The sequence below is a fragment of the Sitophilus oryzae genome, unplaced genomic scaffold, assembly GCF_002938485.1.
Source record: "Sitophilus oryzae breed Bouriz unplaced genomic scaffold, Soryzae_2.0 scaffold_1801_pilon_pilon, whole genome shotgun sequence".
Lineage (NCBI taxonomy): Eukaryota > Metazoa > Arthropoda > Insecta > Coleoptera > Curculionidae > Sitophilus > Sitophilus oryzae.
The window spans coordinates 840,867-859,011 of record NW_022146504.1 but is presented as its reverse complement, the minus strand read 5'-3'; the positions used below and the strand labels follow the sequence as shown (position 1 = coordinate 859,011).

General features: G+C 31.9%; 1 protein-coding gene across 1 annotated transcript in view; it reads right to left on the bottom strand.

The window, feature by feature from the left end:
* The window catches only part of LOC115883013, a 638,791-nt gene that overhangs the window by 594,832 nt on the left and 25,814 nt on the right, over positions 1-18,145 (bottom strand). Inside the window, exons 3-5 of the mRNA XM_030901288.1 lie at positions 17,004-17,065; positions 4,146-4,330; positions 906-1,024 (exon numbers count right to left, since the gene is read on the bottom strand). Coding sequence (XP_030757148.1) covers positions 906-1,024; positions 4,146-4,330; positions 17,004-17,065 — 366 coding nt within the window. The remainder of the gene's footprint in view (positions 1-905; positions 1,025-4,145; positions 4,331-17,003; positions 17,066-18,145) is intronic.

Below are 18,145 nucleotides of genomic sequence, written 5' to 3'. Positions count from 1 at the left end.
GATTGTTCTTACTTAAATCAAGGAAAATCTTTGATTTTTCTCGGTCGCAACTCCTGAGAAATTTCTTTGAGTGTCTTAGACCGTCGGAGGATTTTTAACCATTCCAGGTTACGGATAGAGTCTTCCAGGTTTTTGAGTTTCGCTTTAAGTTGGATTTCACTTGGAAAACATTGGTGTTCAAATTTTACCAATTTAGGTGTACTATAAATAATGGCGTCAGAACCTTAGGCAGATTTCGGATTCTTTTTGTTTGAACCCAGTGAGTATTTTATTCCTTTAAGGGAAATGTGTTCTAAGTGACGTCGTTGTTACGTTACCAGACCCATCTTTTGCCTGATATGAAGCAATTAAGCGTAGATACGTAAATGTTCCCTAATGTTCCCTAAATGTGACAACTGGAGAACCCCAGTGCTCAATGGGAACAATTTTGCCCCGTGAATTGTCCTTGACACTGCTAAAATTAACTGGTGAAGCAAGGTAGATCTGTTTTTATTTGTATGCGTAATCTTAATATAACGAACTAGGGCTCGTTTAAGAGAGCGTTCCTTACTCTATACTATACCATATAAACAATGATAATAAGTATTTAACCATTACCCTCACATTACATAAAAAATTGAAATAAAAATCACAACCAAAAACCTAATATAGAGCGTTTGCGAAACGCTGGATCACGCTGTATAATTAATACTTCTTAGTCGAACATCCACGACTGTGCTATGGTTTTAGTCTTATATAAATAGGTTAAGTGTTTTTATGGTGTGTCTAACGTGTTTCACAACGTATAACCTTTTTGGTAAAATGGATTAAAAGTTCACTAATAATTCTATAAGTGGGTGAGAAAAGTGGTAACCCTAAACAATTTTTAATAGTTATTGTTTATCGTATTGATTAATTATACTTACACAGCATTCACGAAATTGTTTGGCGTCAATAGGCGATGTAAAATTTAAACCCCAAGTGTCGTTGGTCATGGGATCTTTCCAGTAAACAAAACATTCCGAAGCTTGTCCTATTCTAGTGCCTAGAATTAAAAAGAAAATTCAAGTTAATTAGTATTCATCGCCAAATTTTCACACAAATCTACAAGAGATCTTTGAAAAGTGAAGCAATGTCTTCTGAGAGTATACAGGGTGAGTCTTAAATGCAATGTGGAAATGTTTTAGGGGTGGTTTATTTTGACACCAGTAACACTTCTATTAGGTTTTTAGCCAAAAAGATGTTGAAAATCGTGCGTTCTCTTTTAAATTTTCCTGTTTATTTTTAGAAATCTTTTTGCTGCCGGTTCACCGCAAATTTTCTCTTTCATGATATTACCATCGTTACAGCTTTACTCTATGGTTACGGCACCTAATTGGGATGCAAATACAGTAGTTCAAAAAATCCGGTGGTTCTCAAAATGTCTTAGAAATAAACAATTTTCTAAAACTTATTTAACTGCAAATATTCAAAGACTCACCCTGTATAGTCAGCTGTGGGCGCGGGAAAGACAGTCTTGAATTATAATAAATGATGAACAAAAATGGTTGAATTCGATATTTAATCGTTTATTATAAATTTATTTACAAGATCTATAAAAAAATATACCATATCTCGTGGGAAGATTCCTCACGTAAAAAGAAGATTTATTTTTTATGTATATCAACATATAGGTCCCATTCTGCTTTGTTTGGTAGCTACAGGAGTTTATAGTTTTCATTTTTTTTCGATTTGTTATAAAGCCAAGTCTAATGGCAACCTTTAAAAATTTTAATGTCATTAAACCGACCTAATCATTAAACTAAAATGTTAAACTGGTAAGTGTTTTGTATTCAATAATTTCTTCTTCTTATCACGGCCTCTCCTGCCGAAGGTTGGCGATCCAAATGGCAATTGTGGCTCTGGAAACTGCAGCCCGGAAGATTTCCGCAGACGAGCGTTTCTTCTTAAATCCTTTAGCCATGAGTTCTGGCGTCTTCCTACTGATCTTTTCCTTTGCACTTTGCCCTCTATTATGAGGCGCAGTATTTCGTATCTACCACCTCTCATCACATGACCCAGGTATTGTATTTTTCTTTCCTTGATGGTGTTCAGTATCTCTTTTGTTTCTGCATGCGCTGGAGTACTTCATCGTGATCCTTTGTACCCATGAGATTCGCAGCATCCGTCTGTACACATACATTTCGAAGGCTTCTATTCTCTTTTCGGTCTGTGAATCCAGGTCCAGCTCTCACATCCATAGAGTAACACAGAGAAGACGTAGCATCTGGCCATTCGAGTTCTGAGTTCCGCACTGAGGTCTCGTCTTCTCGTAAAAAATGATTTCATTCTTACGAAGATTTTTCTCGCTTGCTCAATTCTTGAAAGAGGTCACTTGTTCGATTATTTGTCCCTTGGTCTTAGAAAAGATCAATAGTTTGGTCTTGGAGACATTGAGATGCAGTCCAAACATCTCACTATAGTGGACTACGGAATCTGTAACGCTTTGCAGTTCTTGTATATCATTGGCTATTATAACCGTATCATCGGCATATCTGATATTGTTTATTGGGATTCCATTGAACTTGATTCCACCCAAATTCGATCCAGTGCTTCTCTAAAAATTCAATGATTACCCATCAAAAAATATCAAAAAAAGTTATTATAAACATCGGTGCATGCATAGTTTTAAAGTTACAGACTGTTAAACCTTTTAAAAAATTCTTCTTTTGTAATTATCTTAAATATCACTATTTTTTATTTTTTGTACGTAGCACTGAATATCAGTGTTAAGAAATTTTTCATATTCCGGCACCCTCGGTATTATGATATTTTATTCGATGGAAAATGACACTCTGTGGTCATGACATATCATATGTCAACTTTTGACATTTTCGAATATAGTTTATTTGAAATTGCAACATGCGATTCATAACGACAATTTGACTCGAAATACCAAGTGTGTGGTACCAAATTATTCGTAAAAAAATATTTTTCCAAATATGCTAATGAGGCAACCTCGTTCCTTTTGAAAAAATTGAGACATGATTAAAAATACGATTTGGGCATCTTTTAACTGGCCAGGACAAGACACTAAAAATATTAGGCGATCAAATCTATTTTTCCAAGGCTCCTTGATTAAAAAATATTGTTTTTAACACAACCATGGCATTCTAGATTGAAATTTAAATTACAATTTTGTTTTAAGCGAAAATGTCAAAAGTTGCCATGTGATATGTCATTCAGAGTGTCATTTTCTATCGAATAAAGTAAAAAATACCGAGAGTGCCATTTAAAAATCACAAGTTGTTATCATTTATGGTGAAACAGGAACTGGCCGAAAACAATTGAATATGTCAATCAGACCTAATTTATGTCTTATACTAATATACCAAATCTCGTTTTTTTTTACCTGAAAAATTAAAAGTTATAGGGGTGAGCCACTTTTGAAACGCACCCGGTATATCATAAGATTAAACAACTTATTGCCCTGCAAAGTTTATATATTTTGAAGGGACCAGTTAGAAAACCTACTATAATATTGTAAAATCCTAAAATAAAGAAATTGGCGCTTATCAAACTATTCCCCTGGACCCTTCATTTATTGATTTTATTTTTATTTGAATTTGATTAAATGATTAATAAAATTGCGTTTACCTCATCAAAGAGATCAAAATTGACAATCGATATCAAGATACAACTTTTAATCGATATTAAACAGCTTATACAATTTTTCTAACAAAAGGAAAGGTCAGTGGCGCACATAATTTTTTTCGTAAAAAAAAATCCATATGCACATAATATATGTCCCTGGTGATTCTGTGGACACTTTCTTAACATCCAAACATGGAGCACTTATAGTAATTTTTACACTCAAAATTTCATTCGAATCACTAAAAGCACTTTTTTTGAAACACCCAGTATACGCAAATGTTTGGTACGATGACAACAAACGACTGCATACATTGTGCGTTTTGACTATGATTGATTTATTATGACTTTAATGCCCACTTCACCGTTTGTATAAACTTTGTTTAAAGGTTAAACAGTGGTTAACTATATGATATTTTATTATAGTTAATCACTGTTTAGCCTTTAAACAAAGTTTATAGAAACGGTGCAAGTGGGCATAAATGTAAAAAAATATGACATCAAATCATGACAAGTTTGAAGCTAAATATACTCACCAGGTTGCACTAGCCGGACGTCCAAAATTTTGTCAACCTGCGAATTATAGGCCGTGATATGAAAAACACATTCAGGCGAATCCTGAATACAAGTTATGTTGACTGGCACCAAGTCTTCGCTCACTTGCTGCCATTTTACTGTACCGGCACCGCTTGCTGATACATGAAATACCTCCGCCCATAACCTGCAATATTAAAATAATGATTTAAATTTTATGGAATAAATACAATATGATCGAAAACAAAACGGCGGCGGCGGCAGCAATAGCTATGAAATAAAGGTCGTTATAATTTTATATGTAAAATTATATGGATATACAGGGTGGTCCGAACTGTATTCCGTAATCCTTGGCAGCATATTCTGCAGATAAGAATAAGTAAAAAAGTTCGTATCAATGTATGTTCTAAAATATTTAATTTCGGAGATACAGGGTGTAGAAGTTTCATTTTTATTTTGATTTTTTCCAGATAATATCTGAAGCAACGTCAATATTTGGATGAAAATTGGTATCTGGGAGTTTTTTGACATAATTTGATTTTGATCACAATATGACTCCTACTTGTAGAGGGCGCTACCTTCATGATTTTTAACTGGTTTGAAGAGTAGTAACTTTTTGTCCGTACCTGTATAAAACTACTGAATAAAAAAAATATACATTTACTACGTTTTTTACGTAAAATAGGTCTCTTGGTAAAAACTAGGCTACGAGCAACCATAGTCAAGATATTTAGAATGAAAATAGTCAATACATATCATTATTGGCAAAAAATATACTTGTTGAGTAGATAGTTATTTGACTGAAATGATAAATTTGGGAACTTTTTATTTTTTTTAAATTAATCATAAATTTTAAACAGCTTCTGTTTAACTTTTGACACAAAAACATTTCAAATTTAGGATTCCAGTCTAATAATCTATTTAGTCAACATGTTTAATTTATGTCAAAGACAGGCATTGATAATTTAGATTCTAAATATCTCAAAAAAGAACCATTACTCGTAACGATTTTTGGATTTTTGTCACGAGACTTTTTTACGTAAAAAATATACATTAAGTAAAAAACTCCCAGATACCAATTTTCATCCAAATACTGACGTTACTCCTGAAATTATTTGGAAAAAATCGTAATAAAAATAAAAACTTCTACACCCTGTATCTCCGAAACTAAGTATTTTAGGACATACTATTTATATGAACTTTTTTACTTACTTTTATCTGCAAAATATGCTGCCGAAGTTTCCGGAATACAGTTTGGACCACCCTGTAGAATATCAGTGATAGTCATTTCCAAGCCAACTGGACGCCGTTTTTTGCAATTATACGGACTATGTTTCTATTTATGGTGATTAAACTAACTAATTAATCTTAAAAAAATTAATTATGTACTTATATTCTATCGATTTTTAAAACTGTTTGTTCGTTTATACCAAAATTCTAAAAATAGCACGTATACATTTTCATATAAGATTCCAAAAGTACCATTTTAAATGTATGAATTACATACATACATACATACTGCCATTACTCGCTGACGAGTATTTGACACGCATCAGAAAATGGTCACGCAAGGCGTTTTCTTTCATGAGCTTTTCTATGACTGAAAAGCCCAATACGTGATGTTATTTGTCTGCTGCACTCCGGACATTCAAAAATCTCATTGCTTTGTTGCCTCTTAACTTTTTGGTTGCTGTCAACAATGCTGTCAACTGAGTTTACAATTCTTCTCCATTGAGTTCTATTGTGAACTGCTACTTCCCACTCATTCTGCACGATAATCCCCTTTAAGTTTTCGTGGAAAATGTCGTTGTACCTTTTGAGTTGTCCACCTGGCCTCCTCTTAACGTCTACAAGCTCACCGTAAAGCAGTGATTTTGGTATGCCGTTTTCTTGCATTCTGAATACGTGACCAGCCCATCTTAGTCGGGATTTTGTAACCATGACTTCAATACTCTCGCAGTTAGATTTTTCAAGAACAGATACGTTTGAGACATGATGGAACCATTTGATTCTTAAGAGTTGTCTAAGGTGTCTCTGTTGCAACTTGTTTAATGCGTTCATGTGTCGGCGGTACGGCACCCAGGTTTCGCTCCCATATAACATGGTGGGGATTATTATTGCTCGGTACACTGCAAGTTTCGTTTTTGTGCTCAGGTCATGGTTGTAGAAAACCCTGTTTATTAATTTCCATAATATTCTTGAGGTGCTGCTATCCTGTGCTGAATTTCAGAGTCGATATTGGCCTTTTCCAAAATCAAACTGCCGAGGTAATTGAGTTCCGCTACGTATTCCAGTAGTTCTTCTCCGATTTTTATAGCATTGTTGTAATCATCCGAGTGCACATGATTTTAGTTTTGTCGATGTTTAGCTTAAGGCCCAAAGCCTCGTATGCCCAGATATATGTGTTCAACATTTTTTGTAATATTGTAATTGCTGTACAGTTTCTGCAACTAGAGCGCAGTCATCAGCGTATTGAAGTTCTGTGATGAATTTTGTACGTGTTTTTGCCCTGAGTCTTTTTATGTTGAACAGACCGCCGCGCCGTCGTATCTGTATCTAATGCCCAATCCTCTCTCCTGCAGTTTGCTGTCCACTATAATGGAGAGCGCTGCCATGAATATGTTGAATAGGAGAGGCGCTAATGTAAGCGCAAATGTAGGAATTAAATATTGGGCGACATACAGTGGCGTACATACGAGAGGGATAATGGAGGTAATTACACCTCCAAGAAAGAAATTAATAAATAAGATAAAATGTGGTATAAAATAAAATTTTCACAAAAGAAGTTAATACAAATCAAAGTAAAAATTCCAAAACAATTAAAATATATTTCTTTTCACAGTCGCAGGAACTTTCAGCGAACGTATACTTTAAATTTCATACTTTATTTATATTTATTGCCACTTCCAGACTCAATCTCTAGATGCGCCACTCCCACATATTTTTGGTGCTTATAATTGGTTAAAAATTGAAATTTAAAAGGGTAAATGATAGATCGCCATTAGCTATTCACAGGGTGGCGCTTCTCATACAACGGGGAATCTCCAAGGAGAACGGTAGTTTATATCGAAATGAAATTTTGGGAGCATATGTAGGTTAGTTGAAAGCATTTTATAAAAATATATGGAGTTATAAAGGGTGTCCCTAAAAAAAGTTACTTAACAAAGTTTTGCTTTTTGTAATGGTTTCGTTAGGTTAGGTTACACCAAAACACCTTATATATTAATTGATTTTCAGATTCGAGGATAAAAATAAAGGTGAGTTTTATTAAAGCCTAAAATGTAAGGATTGTGACATATTTCACATTTTGTGAAAATGAGGAGTAAAGTTTAAATTTCAATAATAGCTACCTATTTTTTAATACACACTGTATAGCCTCATATTTAATTGCAGTAAGCATTGTAAGATAAAATAAATTAAAATTTGACACGAAAATTAATACAGGGTGAGTGACAGAAATTAATGTGGAATTGGTAATTGGTTAAAAGCAAGTTACTCCTTTATTTTAAATGGAACACCCAGTATATTATTCCTGTGTTCAATGGAGAATTCATATATCTTCATAATATTTTCAAGGCTGCCTACCCCCAGTGGCGGATACAGAGGGGGGGCCCATAGGGCCCGCCCCCCCCCCCACAAAATCTGTAAGTTGGGTTAAATATTAGACTTTTGGGTTAAAAATTGAGCCCTAAAAGGCATATTTTGCATTATTTTTTATTTGCCCCCCCCCCCTAAAATAAATTTCTCTATCCGCCCCTGCCTACCCCTCAGACAAAGATTTTCACAGATATTTTAATTTTTTTGATTTCGCGTTAGTAGGTCTTTATTATTTGAAAAAATCCAGGTGGCTGTGATATGCTTTTTGTTAATGTAACAAAAATTAAAGGATGCAGAGTAAAATACTCAACGGTAATAAAAAGATACACGCTTAAAACACATTTTAATCATAGTATTAAAACTAGATATGAACCTATAATTATGTAACAAAAATTGGCTAGATGAAATCAAAGCTCAAGATGCTTCCTTTTCTGTTCACTGCATAAAATGACTCTTTTTTCAAAAGATCTTTTCTTTTTAAAGGCATACCTATTAGAGTTCTACTTCGAAAAACAGCTACAGTCATTTCTCTCATGTTGTCGAGAATAGTTTAGAGTTTTGTAAACACTGTTTTTAACATATCCCTTTAATAAAAATCCCCGATAAAAGCCCACTAGATAAAATCAGGAGCATTTAAGTAATCTATTAATTGGTAAATGCACGCTGCCATTCACCAACTAACAGAATCATAGCAATTCTGTCTGCTGTAGGATGTTTGCATTTTCGGCAAATTTCTGAATTTTTTTTTTGTTTTAACGGACGGAAAATGATAAATAGTTGTTAAAGTTGAACTAATTAGACAGCTATGTTAAAGTAACGTTAGAGCTTTAAGTAACGTCAGTAAAAGTAGTTGTTAAAGTAACGTCAGGAATATCTAGGAAAATCTTTGTTTGAGGGGTAGGCAACCTTAATAGTATTTTAATTTTTGCCATGAATTCCTCATTGATAGTGTGGATTATATGAAAAACATAGTTTCGAGGCTGAGAAATTTATAAAATTACTCGCTGGACAGTATTATTTCGCTGGACACCATATATTCAGATAATGGGTTATCATAGTCTCATTTATTATGACAAAAAGCTGGCAGTCGAAATAGAGATTTTCAATCGATCTCCGACGATGCGTAAATAATAGTTGGTTTATGAATGGATCTTTTGGCTGTCAACGTGGAGTTAAAGTGATTGATACTAATTATTTACCTGCGAAGGTAGAGTGCAGGGAGATTCGCTGGAAGTTAGGTTAGGTTAGGTTAGACGCTTTCGCTTCGAAAGTGAGACGACCCGTGTGCGGACGCTCTAAGAGATAAGCCGGGACCCCATTAAACCACGCCATGTGACGCCAAGCTATCCCACGTGGGTCCATGTAAGCCCACATGTTGCGATGTGGGAAAGAGTGTACACATGAGACCTGAGACAGACGACACACGTGTGATAGCGTGGGATGGCGTGGGGTGGCGTGGCGTGGCGTGCCGTGTTACTACTAGTGTGTACGCAATACATGTAATTAAATGGAAAAACATACGCACAGATCTTTACGACGCGGGGTGGCATGGCACGGCGTTGCGTGTTGGCTAATCGGATCCCGGCATTAGTTTAGGAATTAAATCATACAGAAAAACATTTAACATAATGATTTAGATTTTTTTCTTACTTAGAGAATTTCGTTTTTAGTCATTTGCCACAAATACAATATGATCGAAAATTACGGCGATGGTTGTGAAATGAATCGCTGTCAATTTATATGTAAAATTGTATTGGAAGGAATGTCATCGATGTTCATTTCCGAGCCAACTGAACGCCGTTTTTTTGATCATACGGTACTAATACGATGAAAAATGTTACAGTTGACTAGGAAATGACAATCGCTGTCATTTTATATGAAAAATTAAATAGCAAATGTCATCAATCATCACTACTTGAGGTTTATCTATGAGGTTTAGTGTTTCTATTTTAATTCATAAACTGTTACAGATGAAGAAGGACCCAACGAACAACTGCCACGAAGATAAGGTGTAACGAAAATTTATTTTCGTTGTGCTTGCCTTCGGATTATTTTATTTTTAAACAAGGTTTTTACAGTTTGCAATTTTACTCGCATTGACACTCGCTTTTCCGTACCGTACTTTTCCCCGGTTGGATGTTGTGCGTCGGATACTAGAATTAGATTAACGTTCAATTCGTTAATCAATTATTTATAATAATTATCGTATATATAATTTAATATTATATTTATTATTATTATATTAATATATAATTATATATATATATATATATATATATATATATATATATATATATATATATATATATATATATATATATATATATATATATATATATATATATATATATATATATATATATATATATATATATATATATAATATATATATATATATATATATATATATATATATATATATATATATATATATATAGAAAGAAATTTATTGGGCAAGTCCATAGAAAGATTAGTCATGATACATGACTAAAACATGACTACCCGTAGACACTCAGTGTTTCTGCCTTCCGGCTTCATCAATACGGGAGAAATCAGCAGCGATGAACTAGCGATCCTGAAAAAAGAGAAAGAAAAGGAGAAGCAAACGATGCACAAAGGCGCCATTTGCAGCTGGTCCGGCAGTAGCTTACAATTTGAAGCGTTACTACCGAAACCGCCGCGGAGGCGTTCCAACACACCTCGCCGCTATCACCCTGGCCCAGAGAAAACAATAAACAAAGGAAGTTATCGTGGAAACTATAAAAAAACGAAGAAAGAAATTTATTCGCAAATATTATTCGCATTATTCGCATATATTTTCCAACTGTATTGATGAAGCCGGAAGGCAGAAACACTGAGTGTCTACGGGTAGTCATGTTTTAGTCATGTATCATGACTAATCTTTCTGTGGACTTGCCCAATAAATTTCTTTCTTCGTTTTTTTATAGTTTCCACGATAACTTCCTTTGTTTATATATATATATATATATATATATATATATATATATATATATATATATATATATATATATATATATATATATATATATATATATATATATATTATTAATTAATTAATTTAAATATATTTTTTATCGTTCTTTAATAATTCTCAATGGTACTTAGCAAAGTTGAACTTATTATTTGGATTTTAATATGTTTTTGTTCAACGATTATAAATTAAGTTGCTCTTTTCATGGATCGTGCCATCCATCACGAGAATCCATGGAGTCCCAAATTACACCGAATGGTACGGTGTACAAAATATTGTAGACTGTAAAACACCGTAGATTGTTTTAGGCAATTCATAATACCGTATGATCGAAAAAAATGGGTTCCAGTTGGCTGGGAAATGACGATCGATGACATTTCCCATATAAATTTACATATAAAATGACAGCGATCTTCATTTCATAGCCATCGTTGACGCCGTTTTTTCTCGATCATACGGTACAATAGTTGCAAATTTTGGTTGCCTACCTACTGTTTGAGATTCATTTGTTTATTTTTAACAGAGGTTAAGTGAATTTTTCTTGTTATCAGTGCTAATTGATTAAGATGCAATTGTTTCCTTGATTTTTAAGGTATGTAAGGAGGCGTTAAGTATTATTTTTATTAGTAGTTGAAATTTTATCGAGAATTAGTTTAACAACGCATGACTATTTTTAATTCGATCTGGTATGTCAGGATTTTCGGGAGAAGGGGTATGGTTAATATAAAACTAAAAATTTTAAAATTTTGCCTTCTTCTCTTCTCATCTCAGCTCTGGTCATTTGGTCATTATTCCAATCTGTTTGAGATTTTATTTTTTCTTCAAGATGGCACGCTGAAGGTACGATTTTATTTGATTTTACTATCTGGTTCTATTTAACAATTTATTTCAGCAATTATTTCATTACTTATTAGTATCCTTAATATATTTTCCAACTGTAGGTAACTACCTATTGTTTTTTGCAATTTTTTTATATACCTAGCTACAGTTTTTTTCTCATGAGAGCACGTGTATAGTAGTTTTGTAATTTTTCTAATACCTTTAACTTTTATTTAGTACTAATTATTTTTCTCATTCATATATATATATATATATATATATATATATATATATATATATATATATATATATATATATATATATATATATATATATATATATATATATATATATATATATATATATATATATATATATATATATATATATATATATATATATATATATATATATATATATATATATATATATATATATATATATATATATATATATATATATATATATATATATATATATATATATATATATATATATATATATATATATATATATATATACGGAGACGCCACCACGTGGAACCGGAACACAGGTAGTTGTTCAATACAGACTAAGTTGTTCAATACAGTGACTCAGACTGTCCGAGAGAACCAACTGCTGCAGGAGTACGATCAGGAATATCCCAGGAAAAGCAGGCCTTTGGTAAGTAAAGCTTTTATAATTTCATTATTAACGACTATTGTCATCTTTTAAAAAACTTTACTTGCCAGAGGGTGGCTTCTCCTTACCTGGACCCTGTGGTGGTTATTTTTCTCGTTTGACTCCTCGACAGATAAGATTTTTTCTAATTTTTTTTCTCGCCTTATCTGTCGATTAATTTATGATTAATAATATTTTTTTTATAATTTAAATCGTCGTCTCTTCGTATTGCATTTTTTTTTGATCTTGTTTTTTTAGCACGTGCAAAGTAGTAAATAATTGGCTGATGGAACCACGTTTTTTTAAATTTATCTAATAGAATCGTACCTGTAGTGTGGTAGTGGTCTTGCTATTTTTTTATTAAATTGATTTTACATTTTTTTGTGAGAGAGAGGGACAGAGAGAGGGAGATACATTTTATCTTTACCTATTTTTAAAATAATTTGGACGAACTATTTAATTCTTAACTTGATTTAAACGGTTATAGCCAGATTTCAAAATTTATTCAATTAAATTAAAATTTTATTAAATTTAATTATTAATAATTAGTTATTCATATTATCTGTCGAGGAGTCAAACGAGAAAAATAACCACCACAGGGTCCAGGTAAGGAGAAGCCACCCTCTGGCAAGTAAAGTTTTTTAAAAGATAACAATAGTCGTTAATAATGAAATTATAAAAGCTTTACTTACCAAAGGCCTGCTTTTCCTGGGATATTCCTGATCGTACTCCTGCAGCAGTTGGTTCTCTCGGACAGCCTGACTCTGTATTGAACAACTACCTGTGTTCCGGTTCCACCCCATATAGCACGTCCAAATGAAATTACGTTTCTACAAGGGAGACACATGAGAAACAACATTATGTTAAAGTGAACCTAAGTGTTCATCTAGTTCTAACATATACATATGAGATACACGCAGGTTTATATTGATAGAATTGTGTGATCAGTGTTTACTAGTTGTATACCGTATGCACTCAAGTTTCTAAAGAGTTTTTGTAACGTAACAAATAATTATTAAAATGATGAAATCTGACGTCGGTATATGAGACATACAATGTATAAGTCATATGTATGTGATACTTGCATCATAGTTGTGCCTATAGTACACACCTTGTAAAATGTGACGTATACACATAATATAAATATCTATATATAGACACTTTGTAATAGTGTACTGTTGTGTCTACATTCTAGCATGAAATGAAGGTGTGCGCATGCGCGGATAGCCTCAGCGTAGATACACCGACCAAGTGTATCTTATGTGTTCTCTCTCCTTTCTCCTTTCTAGGAGTGGTATGTGTTTAGCAGCCATTATTGTTTTATCATTCGGAAGCTCTATATAAATGTTCTGTTTGTGTGTAGTTTAAAAGAGATTTTAAGGTAAGTACAAGTTTTTAATTACCTTGTTACACCTTCCTAAGTGTATTACTAATATTATAGCAGCGACTCTTCCCTTACTCGTTACCCAATTTACCAAATTTTGACAATGAATGAAAACTCCAAATATTCTCGTATAATGATAAAGAGGTTAGCTGAGTGAGCTCTGCAATATAATTTTTTTTTAATTTGGAAATAATAAAAATCTAAATGAACCAGAGAAAGAAAGATTTAAACACTTCAAAGTACTTCTTATACTGATATTCGGTAAGTTATTGATGGATCAATATACAGATATGTTTAATATTCAATAATAAGTTTCATATAAAATTTAAGGGTGAGATTGTTAATCTGGAAATAAAATACAACAAAGTCCAACAGAGTGCTCGATGAATGAGTATGCTAATAAACCAACTGCTTGGAGGGAAAAGAGGAGAAAAAAATGACTAAACGAGGTCCACCAAATTGTGGCGATATACTAGTGTTTACCATTTTAGTATGTTGTTATACTAGGTACTTATATTTTTAATACATTTTGATACAAATTCTATTCTTTTACAGTGTTTTCTTACTTCTGGTTTCTGCAGTGTAGATAATTATTATTATTGTGTTATTTGCGCTATTGCGTTCCATGATATAAAGAAATATAAGAAGTTTATTTTCTAATCACTTAATCCATTTTATGGAAGAAAAATGGTACATTTAATACAAAAAACAAAATGGAACAATTTTATATTACTTCTCTCGAACTTACGATCGAGATACTTTTGGAAAATACAAAGTTTTGCCTTCCTAATTTTCGTTCTAAAAAGATATAATTTGTATCATTGAATAAATATTTCTTAAAAAGAACGAAAAGTTAGGCATCAAAACTTCTGTATTATTTCCTAAATTCGTTCATAAGAAGTAGTTTTATCTAGCACAAGATAATAATAATAGATACGAAGCAAAATACATACGTATACACGCGGTAGTCACAACTGCAATGTGTAAACATAGTTTAAACGTAATACACAAGCACTGTGTATCCTACGGCACACTGTGTATCCCTTACTTTGTGTAGACGTAAATGCTATACTGTGGCTACATTGTGAGGCGGACGTTTAACCTTTGTGCATACGTGTTGAACTACAATGTGTAAACGTAGCATATTTATATCGGGGGAATTGTGTCACCCTGTGTCGACATCTAATAATGTAAATACATCGTAAATGTGATTTGATGTGCTGTATGGGACGTTGTGGCGTCTCCGTATATATATAGATATATATATATATATATATATATATATATATATATATATATATATATATATATATATATATATATATATATATATATATATATATATATATATATATATATATATATATATATAGTATCCATATATATTATATATTATATATATATATATATATATATATATATATATATATATATATATATATATATATATATATTCATACTATATATATATATATATATATATATATATATATATATATATATATATATATATAGCATATATATATATATATATATATATATATATATATATATATATATATATATATATATATATATATATATATATATATATATATATATATATATATATATATATATATATATATATATATATATATATATATATATATATATATATATATATATATATATATATATATATATATATATATATATATATATATATATATATATATATATATATATATATATATATATATATATATTATATATATATATATATATATATATATATATATATATATATATATATTGTTGATACTAATAAGTAATGAAATAATTGGCTGAAATAAATTGTTAAATAGAACCAGATAGTAAAATCAAATAAAATCGTACCTTCAGCGTGCAATCTTGAAGAAAAAATAAAATCTCAAACAGATTGGAATAATGACCAAATGACCAGAGCTGAGATGAGAAGAGAAGAAGGCAAAATTTTAAAATTTTTAGTTTTATATTAACCATACCCCTTTTCCCGAAAATCCTGACATACCAGATCGAATTAAAAATAGTCATGCGTTGTTAAACTAATTCTCGATAAAATTTCAACTACTAATAAAAATAATACTTAACGACTCCTTACATCCCTTAAAAATCAAGGAAACAATTGCATCTTAATCAATTAGCACTGATAACAAGGAAAATTCACTTAACCTCTGTTAAAAATAAACAAATGAATCTCAAACAGTAGGTAGGCAACCAAAAATTGCAACTATTGTATTATGAATTGCCTAAAACAATCTACGGTGTTTTACAGTCTGCAATATTCTGTACACCGTACCATTTGGTGTAATTTGGTACTCCATGGATTCTCGTGATGGATATGGCACGATCCATGAAAAGAGCAACTTAATTTATAATCGTTGAACAAAAACATATTAAAATCCAAATAATAAGTTCAACTTTGCTAAGTACCATTGAGAATTATTAAACAACGATAAAAAATATATTTTAAATTAATTAATTAATAATATATATATATATATATTAATATAATTATAATAAATATAATATTAAATTATATATACGATAATTATTATACATAATTGATTAACGAATTGAACGTTTATCTAATTCTAGTATCCGACGCACAACATCCAACCGGGGAAAAGTACGGTACGGAAAAGCGAGTGTCAATGCGAGTAAAATTGCAAACTGTAAAAACCTTGTTTAAAAATAAAATAATCCGAAGGCAAGCACAACGAAAATAAATTTTCGTTACAAAGGATTAACAATATCATTGAATTGTATAATTTTTAAACAGTTGTATATATTTTAGTTAATAAACGGTTTATAATATTATTTATTTATCTATTAAATTTAGGAGTTATGAGAATTTTGACATTTTAGACAGAATCTGACAGTGCTTTTATTTCAGACTCTTTATAGCGTGCAATATCGTATCCCATGCCTTAAACGCCTTGATTGGAAAAATCCAAAGAAGCGTTTACTTTTTTAGTGTTTTGGTTTAGAGTTGTGTTTTGTTCCTTCTAAAGCTTTCAAACAAAATATCTAGCTACCAAAAATTATTCTTTCAGAACATGCCTGTCTAATAATTAGAAATGAACAGTAAATGATCAGTAAGAGTAAGCTCCCTCTTATAACGGTTATTCGAAAAAAGTCAAACATAAAAATAATGATGTTTGGTAGAAACTAGTTTAATTATTTTACATATTTTTAGCGTCTTAGCCCCATCGGTCCATATATTTAAGTCTGTATAACATTCTGGAAAAATCGTATGGATCACGTCGTCTCAAATGAACACGTGATCGATGACGTGCAACGGTTAATTTTTTGTACGAAGTATATTATTGTTAGTTAATTATTATTATTCTCATTTTATAACAAATTCCGAATAAAAATATTTACCTGAGGAGATGTCCGTCACGTCTTCTAGAAGTCTGCCAAGGCGAATCCTCATATCGGTATGCCTGAAAAATATAAATAAATATTTTTTATAAATTATTGTTATTACAGTTGGGTGTTGGTAACTGGTAATGGTAATTATTATACTGAAAATGTAAAAACAACTTATTAGATGAGGCGGATATTATTGGCGGTTATTCGACTATGAAATAACAACCGGCTTGTCTCGCCTTGATTGGTTGTTTGTTTTTTTATAATTATTGGATTACAGTTGGGGGTTGAAACCTTTGGGGTTACAACAGCAAAATATTTACCCTAATAAGCTGCAGTTTTAACCATCTGCTGATATTGCTAACATGGTTAGCGAAACGCGCGTCCAGTTCAAAAGTAAAAGTGTTATGGTGTCTTTTGGTGAATTAGTGTTTGCTATTGTTATTGGAATTGTCTCGGGAACTGTTTCGAGAAACGTTTCGATCAATTTTGACAAAACGTTGATATTCATTTAAACGACCGTTTATGTTCATTTAACAAGCGTTTATATTCTTCGTACTATTTCGCGAAACAATTTCAAGCTCAAACTTTGTGATGGCTTCAGAACAATTACTTATTGTTCTAAACATGGAGTATGAATAGATATCATTAGTTTTTTTTTAAATTAATATTAGTTATTATTTAATTACTACTTAATAGGAAGTTTAAAGCCCGAAGTAATGTTCCCAGTGTCGCTAGGGGCTTCCCTACAGCTTCACCGGTGGTGTTTTTAATACTAGATCCCATAGTATTCCCACGAGACGCTAGGCATAATCGGTCCACTTCTACAGAACCCCGCATGTAGAAGTAAGGCGTCAATACAATGGGGTGCCCCCTGGTGCCCCAAGGTTGAGACAAGTAAAAGCTACTTTTCTATCTAGCCACGCATCCCTTTGATCTGGTCCAGCCATTTTAGGATGTAGGTTTTTGATGAGGTTGTCTCCTCTTGGTCCGGGCGGTAAAGGCAAGATCCCCCCACCCGTTCTACCCGTGAGACATGACATTCTACCCGTGAGACATGACCACAGACAGTAGAGGGTATGACGGACAGGATAGCCACGTCCGGCATCGTTATGTGTCTTGATGCAATTCCCTGGCCACGACACTACAGCCAG